The sequence below is a fragment of the Sphaeramia orbicularis genome, chromosome 3 (genome assembly GCF_902148855.1).
Source record: "Sphaeramia orbicularis chromosome 3, fSphaOr1.1, whole genome shotgun sequence".
Lineage (NCBI taxonomy): Eukaryota > Metazoa > Chordata > Actinopteri > Kurtiformes > Apogonidae > Sphaeramia > Sphaeramia orbicularis.
In genome coordinates, this window is record NC_043959.1 from 43,276,085 (window position 1) to 43,283,530 (window position 7,446).

Sequence of the window (7,446 nt, forward strand, 5' to 3'; positions counted from 1 at the left end):
AACTAGTTTCCTGGATCTAAATCTATAAACACTACCTGCTGACCAACCAGAATCATAAGTGCATCCCACAGAAAACAAACCATTAAGCAGTCTGATGAAATAAACAGCATCTGAAACAGCTGTGGCAGGGGCAGAGGTATGATTGTTTTACTTCTGTTCAGGGAAAAGCAAAAGAATTACCTCTGAATCTTAGTGAACCAGAAATATGATGAAATCCTTGTATGTACCCACAGGTATTTGAGTAAATGGTTTCCAGCAATGAGTATGTGTAGCTTGGTGCCCTCGTGTGTCCAGAATTGCCTCTGCTGTGGGAGGGGACTGATATTCCACACAGTGAAGATAACCTGGTGATAAGAAGTTTAGTTACAGAAACAAACCTGAACATATTGGTTCTGCACCTTCCTCCGTCTGCTGTGCAGTAAGTGGTATTTCACTTTGCATTTAATATTTTGCAAGATTCAGTTTTTGTATTACGAGGAAATACTCAGAAATAGTTGCACTCTAATAAAGTGAATCCTCTGCTGTTTAGTAAAGAAAAAATCATACAGAAAGAAAACTGCTGCAGTGCTGAACTTAGAGAACTGATTCCAGAAAATGAACAAGGAGACTAGTCCAAATAAAGCTAGATATTTAAAATTGTTCCTAATTAAACATACAAATGACTGTTTACATTTATAAGCACAAAATATTTTGGTTTTGTCCTTTTCCAAAAAAAGAGAAATAGGAGAGGGAGATCAGTACACATACAAATGTACACACTGGCTCTGGTCAATCTGTAAATATGTATTTTTTTGAAAATATAGCCATTTTGACAACCCCTGCTTTAAGACAACAGTTTATCTGATACTCTGGACAAAATACACAACAATTGTCAAATTGTTTTTATTTTACAACATAGTATCTACAGTATCTACAGATAAAACAGAACAGATTAGAGTGTTGTGTGTGTTATGTCTTTCTGAACCTTTTCATGCAGGTCACTGGTTTTGAAGATGGACAGTGAGCGGTGCAATGTGAAGCTCTCAGTCTACCCGTCCAGAGGACTTGTGGATGAAAAGTTCACTGTTCTGGTCCAGAAGGCCCCTCCTGGTTTCCAGATGACCATCCGTGCCCTACACCAGTGTGAAGATGGAAACGGCTGGGAGGCATTTGCTCACTACACTGCTGACGCCTGTGGAACTGTCAACCGTATGACTCAATACACACTGTGTATCTCAAACAGGACAATAAATCTCTAATTAATCATTAGTCATATCATTTTTTTGTTCCACAGTTTCAGAGGATCCCAGTATGGGTGGGACATACTCTGGTGTTGAACCAATGGGGTTAATCTGGAGCCTCAAACCAGTTCCAGGCAGCAAACCTGGGATCAGGTAGAACCACTAGACTGACACTACAGAGCAGATAAAAATCCAAACAATACTCAGTGTCTGACTCTTTCTCATAATCCCTCAGGTTGAGTAAGAAGAATGTCCAGACTCCAATGGAGTTCACCATCTCAGTGTACAAGGGTCACCAGACTGAGGGCTTTGTGGATCAGGTCCAGCTGGCCTGTGTGGTGGTGGAGCGCTGGTACATGGCACCAGGAGTCCGCAGGGTCCCGATCACAGAGGGGGGTCTCATTGGTGTCCTCTTCCTGCCCCCAGGTAAGTTCAGAGGGAAGGGAGACAATCAGTAAAGGTTTCAGGTGTTGTTTGGTCTTTCTAATGAGAGAAACTAAGGTTGCACAAAATTTCACTACTGATTCTAACCACATTAAATACAGTATGACACAGTTATGTGCACATTTGTTTTAGTGTCTGAAAATCACAACACTGTTGTTTATGTTGCATGTAGTCATGTAAAGTGAGAGGGCCTCTTCAGACCAATGTGTCCCTCACTTATACTTGATATTTTACAGTTTCTCTTAAGGATCTGAACTATTTACATGGTTAAATCCAGGTGGGGACTGTTTTAGCCAGGCATCCTGACTTAGTTGTTGCCTGTTGTCATGCAGGACCTGGACCTTTTCCCGGTGTCCTGGACCTGTGGGGGCGTGGAATTGACATAGCAGAGTATCGCTCAGCTCTCCTGGCTTCACACGGCTTTGCTTCCATGACCCTCAACTATATGGGCCCTTTGAAAGCAAGCAGTGATGCTGCGAAACTAGTTAATGATCAGTATTTTGAGGTACAACTCAGAGAAAAAGATGTAATTAAATGAAATGTGAAAACAGCATCATTCAACTTTATAGTGGTAAAAATGTTACTTTATTTAGCTGCAAATGTTGATATTCTGAACAAAATCCAACCCAGATCTCCCCATAAGGAGGTAATGCAGACTTACAGTTCACAGATTTCATTTATGTTATATCCTGGTGTTTTGTTTTGTTTTTTTGTTATTATATATATATTCAGGTAAATTGAGCTTTATTCATGTTCAGATAAAGTCAGGGTCATTAATCATGTTGATTCATTCACACTTAAATGCCCTCAGCTTATCAGTTACCTTTCTGATCATGTTTTTCTTGCAGACAGCCTTGAGAGTCCTGCAGCAGCATCCTCAGATCCTCAGTAGCAGCATTGCCATGTTGGGCCTTTCCTTTGGTGCCAGTATGACTTTAAAAATGGCTGCTTACTCTGATGTTGTAAAAGTGAGGAATGCATGGATGAAATATTTATCATTGTCATTTGTTATTGATTTATTTAACTTATTAAAAGAATATTTTAATTATTTTAATATTAGAAAAGTGTTTCTTATTTGATGCTGCTTTTGCTTGGCCTGTTTATCCTTGTTTATGCAAACTCTAGAAATATTTTGTGTTTTCTTGCAGTTCAGGTGTGCAGTGTGTATTAGTGGAAGTCATGTGCAGCCAGTGGATGGATCTGTGGCAGACCTGATAGCTTACTGTCAGAAGTAAGTCATTCGTGACTACTACTTTACAACATCAGCACTACTATCTGCAGTCATGTTTGCATCATTTAGGGGTACTACACTGACTCACCTTAATGTACTAATGAGCTGCTACCTAGCTCTAACCTTAAAAATATTTTGACTCCCAGATGTTCTAATTTCTATTATATAATGATAAGGACTTGCCTTTTGTCCTATATAGTGTCCCCAGATGTGGCTGTGTAAACAGATTTTTGTACCCAAAGGTAAAACACACACTCTCAAAGCCCAACTGGGTTAAAAAATAACCCAACCTTAACAATACTGTTGGATCACTATGTCACTATCATGTTCTGGTTTGGTTTGATCCTGACGTTAAATATCACTTATGGACTGCCTTGTTTCTTGTCTCATTAACTTGCTATTTTTAAGAAAAATAAACTCAATCATATGCAAAACAGTACAAGTAAAATGGCAAAACCACACAAATCACAGGGCAAAGTACAGACATAACAGGTGACTTTTCAGCAGCCTCTCAAAACTCTTAATTTTCTCTGTTTTTTTTTTTTTTTTAAGACAGGGCAAGACGGGTGTGGAAGGTTGACAGTCACCAAGTCAGCCCTAAGCAGAATCCTCTCAATTTATAATTTACATTAGCTGATTATCTTTAAGTCCTGAGTGGGTGTCCACTACGTTTCCCTGTGGTGACCCTGTCTGAGAAGAAAACCATGGCTTCAAATCAATAATAAACAACAAACAGACAAATCAAACACTAACTTTTTTCTGTCCCGTCAGAAATGAGGCCAAGATTCGCATCAACACAGACAACCAGTTGATTGGCCGAGACTTGCTGCTGCCCATCCCCACTGATCCCACCATGAAAGTAGATGTGAGTCCCAGTGATTATTTTTTTTTGTCAGGGCAGAGGGGGCGGGTCTGAGTGGACTGTACAGTGAACATCATGTGGCTGCTGTGTGTCTCAGGTTGGTCGTGTGCAGTGCCCTCTGCTGCTGATCGTAGGTGAAGATGATCAGAACTGGCCAGTGTACGAGTCTGCACAGGATGTGAGTTCACTGATGTCACGACAAAATCCTCCTCTGCTGAATATCACATTTTACAAATTTAACTCAAGGTTCTTTACAATCCATGCAATATATTACTTATGTTTCTACAATTAGGAAGAATCACACTGAAGGACCCTCCTCTGGTGCATTTTTCTCAGAACAGACTTTATTTCTTTTGTTGAATGTATTATATTAAACTTCCATGTGTTATATTTTTAATATTTAAAGGCATAATATCTAAGATTTTCATTTCCTTACAATATTTTGTGGTTTTCCTCATGTTTTTCCATGTTTGGGATATTGCTGAATGTCATTTAGGCTCTAAGTGTGCATCTAAAGCCAGTAACAGAGGAGTGCCGGGTGAGGAGGTGGGACTCTATTGTCATATGGCTGTCTCATCTTTCTGCTGTGGTATCTGTCTGCTGCAGATTTGTGCATCTGTAAGACAAATAACACACAACTACAGAGTTTTTTGTGCAGGAGGGAGCATATGCTTCTAATACATTCACTCTGACCCATCCCACTGGGTTATGTGAATGTTTGGGCTTATTTACTTATGAAACTATTCAGACATGACTTTTATTTCTCTGTTTTGTGGCTTTGTTCTCTGCTATCACTGCTCCCTTTTTATTCACTTTATAGCTCACTCGATCACTTGCAGGTATGAGATGGGTCCAACATCAGATCATTTGTTCATTAATTGGAAATCTTACATATAATAACTTTCAAGACCATAGAGTGATAAGATACTTAAATAGACAACAGGACATCTGGTTTAATAAGTTATATGGATGGATGCCTGCTAATAATTAGCACTCTAGTGATTATTTATGGGCATTGCTATGAATAACAGACAACTGACGTGCTATAAATAACATGCAAACCACAGTTCATGGGCCCTGCTGTCAATCTAGTTGGTTGATAATTAATATTTTAATTAATAAAATATGATTTATGATTAATGAACAAAATATTACACAGAGTCTGCAATGTTTTTGTTTCGGTGTAGAAAGGCCACCAGGGGCTTTTGAGGAGCATTTGGATGCAGCATCAAATGTTTGAGGTTTGGGGGCAGTATTGGGTAGGGGTGCAGTAAGAGTAGAGTTTTATCTGCCATCACGGTTGTAAAAGCTGATGTGTGTATGAAGGATTTACATCTGAGTTACTGCACTAAAGCTGGGAACAGACCATCTCACTTTTCACCTTTTCATTACCAACCAGATTACACAAATATGATCAAAAAGATGAGTCAAAAATATCTTGTTTGACCTTTTTTCTCCTAAAATCTGCATCATCATATATAGAGGTCCAACCATAAATATTTGTGGAGTTACATTTTAATAGCCTCATAGCATAATTGCCTAATGATATGTTTTGTCCTTGGTTTTACCTTTCCTTACATTCTGTTTTCAACCTTTATTCCTCAGATGAAGGAGATGATGGAGCGTTCAGGAAACAGCCACCTACTGACCATTCTGCTGTACCCAAAGACCGGCCACCTTATTAAACCTCCATACGCTCCACACAGTGGTGTCAGCACCTTAACATACACCACAGGAAAGACGGGTGAGCTGAGTTGACTTTGTTTTTGTTTGTTTTTTTTAAATTTTAGTTTAGTTTATTTCAAATATGCAACAAGACAAAGTAATCTTACTTAGTCCTTAGGAATAAAACAGGTAGTAAGAAGTCATAGAAAAAAAAGCAACGTATACATACAGGGTGGGGAAGCAAAATTTACAATAAACATTTAGTTATTTTTTCTCAGCAGGCACTACATCAATTGTTTTAAAACCAAACATATATTGATGTCATAATCATACCTAACACGATTATCCATACCTTTTCAGAAACTTTTGCCCATATGAGTAATCAGGAAAGCAAACGTCAAAGAGTGTGTGATTTGCTGAATGCACTCGTCACACCAAAGGAGATTTCAAAAATAGTTGGAGTGTCCATAAAGACTGTTTATAATGGAAAGAAGAGAATGACTATGAGCAAAACTATTACGAGAAAGTCTGGAAGCGGAGGAAGCAACAAAAAACGTGCCAAAGCTTTTATTAAAGCTCTCAAATCCAAAATCCTAAAGGATCCAACCAAATCCTTGAGAAAAATGGCAATTGAACTTGAGGTAGACAACAAGACCGTTAGAAATGCAGTAAAATATGATTTGAAGTTAAAATTTTACACAAGAACACCAAAACACTTGTTGACAACAGCAACAAATCCAACTTTAGCAATTTTTGGGAATCATGTTTATGGCCGCCTTCTAGCCCAGATCTAAACCCTCTGGATTCTGCTATTTGGGGCGTTTTAGAACATGCTACCAATAGAACATCACACAGCAATGTCGACTTTCTTAAAGATACTATTAAAGAAGAATGGGAGAAGTTGTCACCCGAATATTTGAGGAACACTTGCACAAGTTTCAGGAAGCGTGTGAAGGCAGTTATTGAGAAAGAAGGAGGACACATAGAATAAAAACATTTTCTATTATGTCAGTTTTCTTGTGGCAAATAAATTCTCATGACTTTCAATAAACTAATTGGTCATACACTGTCTTTCAGTCCCTGCCTCAAAATATTGTAAATTTTGCTTCCCCACCCTGTATACATGACTTCATTTGCACATTAGAAAAGGAGTGGGAGGATGTATAATTTATTTAATCCCACCCCTTCTCCAGACAACTGTCTATCCTTTAGCTTCCTATCAGCATAATATATGAAAAGTCAAGTCCCTTAGATCTTTTGCACACAATTACCCTCACTTATCATCCTCACATACAATACATACACACCCATTGTGATATACCAGAAAAGTAAACACTTAAGTACATACATACACACATACACCTTCTATCTTTGTACTGGGACCAGACCATCTGTTTATATACCAGTTTAAATCGGTGGATATTTTGGCATTGCTTGACTGCTGAATGTGGAGCTCAGACATATCTGCTGCCTTCTGAGCTTTAAGTGTTTCTGTGTTTTGTGCAGTGATAAATCTGTGGGGTGGAGAGATGGTACCTCATTGTCGTGCTCAAGAAGACGCCTGGAGGAAAATTCTGGTGTTCCTTAGGGAGAATCTGTATGTTAATAACTATGCAAAGTCCTCTAAATAACAACTCCAGAAAAAGCATCACATTGTTAGGGCACTTTCAGACCTGGGTTTGAACTTTGATCAGGCATGCTTTTACATTTATAAGCTGTCAGAGTTATACATTGTAACCTGCAGATTGAATATTTCAGTTCATTTAAATCATCACATGTAGTCGATGCATTCCTACTCTTTATTTTTAGTGCACAGTTCAATCCATTTCAGTGAGTTTATGGTGATATATCAGATTCAGTGACACAAAACAGAGATAATGTGTACATAATGCAAAATGAAAGTCACTTTTTTCAACATACTGCACAAAAATACTGTATTGTTTCATACTAGTTCAAGGTGGCTGATTTTTTTTTTTTTTTAGAACAGAACTTGTATGGCATTGTTACAGTACAGTGAGAAACAA

General features: G+C 38.3%; 1 protein-coding gene across 1 annotated transcript; it reads left to right on the forward strand.

Moving 5' to 3' along the window:
• The first annotated feature begins 389 nt into the window (after positions 1-389).
• LOC115417218 (acyl-coenzyme A thioesterase 3-like) lies at positions 390-7,149 on the forward strand. The gene is made up of 11 exons (XM_030131226.1): positions 390-418; positions 993-1,188; positions 1,274-1,373; positions 1,456-1,646; positions 1,997-2,169; positions 2,513-2,632; positions 2,813-2,895; positions 3,667-3,760; positions 3,855-3,935; positions 5,363-5,501; positions 6,929-7,149. Exons 2-11 carry the CDS (start codon positions 993-995, stop codon positions 7,051-7,053), a joined length of 1,302 nt encoding a protein of 433 aa, XP_029987086.1. The 5' UTR covers positions 390-418; the 3' UTR covers positions 7,054-7,149.
• The last annotated feature ends 297 nt before the right edge of the window (positions 7,150-7,446 follow it).

Excerpts from the sequence above, each read along its gene's own strand:
- LOC115417218 (XM_030131226.1), top strand. The coding sequence starts at position 993 with ATGGACAGTGAGCGGTGCAATGTGAAGCTCTCAGTCTACCCGTCCAGA. Across the intron at positions 1,189-1,273 it reads CGCCTGTGGAACTGTCAACC|TTTCAGAGGATCCCAGTATG; the intron begins GTATGACTCAAT and ends TTTGTTCCACAG. Across the intron at positions 1,647-1,996 it reads TGTCCTCTTCCTGCCCCCAG|GACCTGGACCTTTTCCCGGT; the intron begins GTAAGTTCAGAG and ends GTTGTCATGCAG.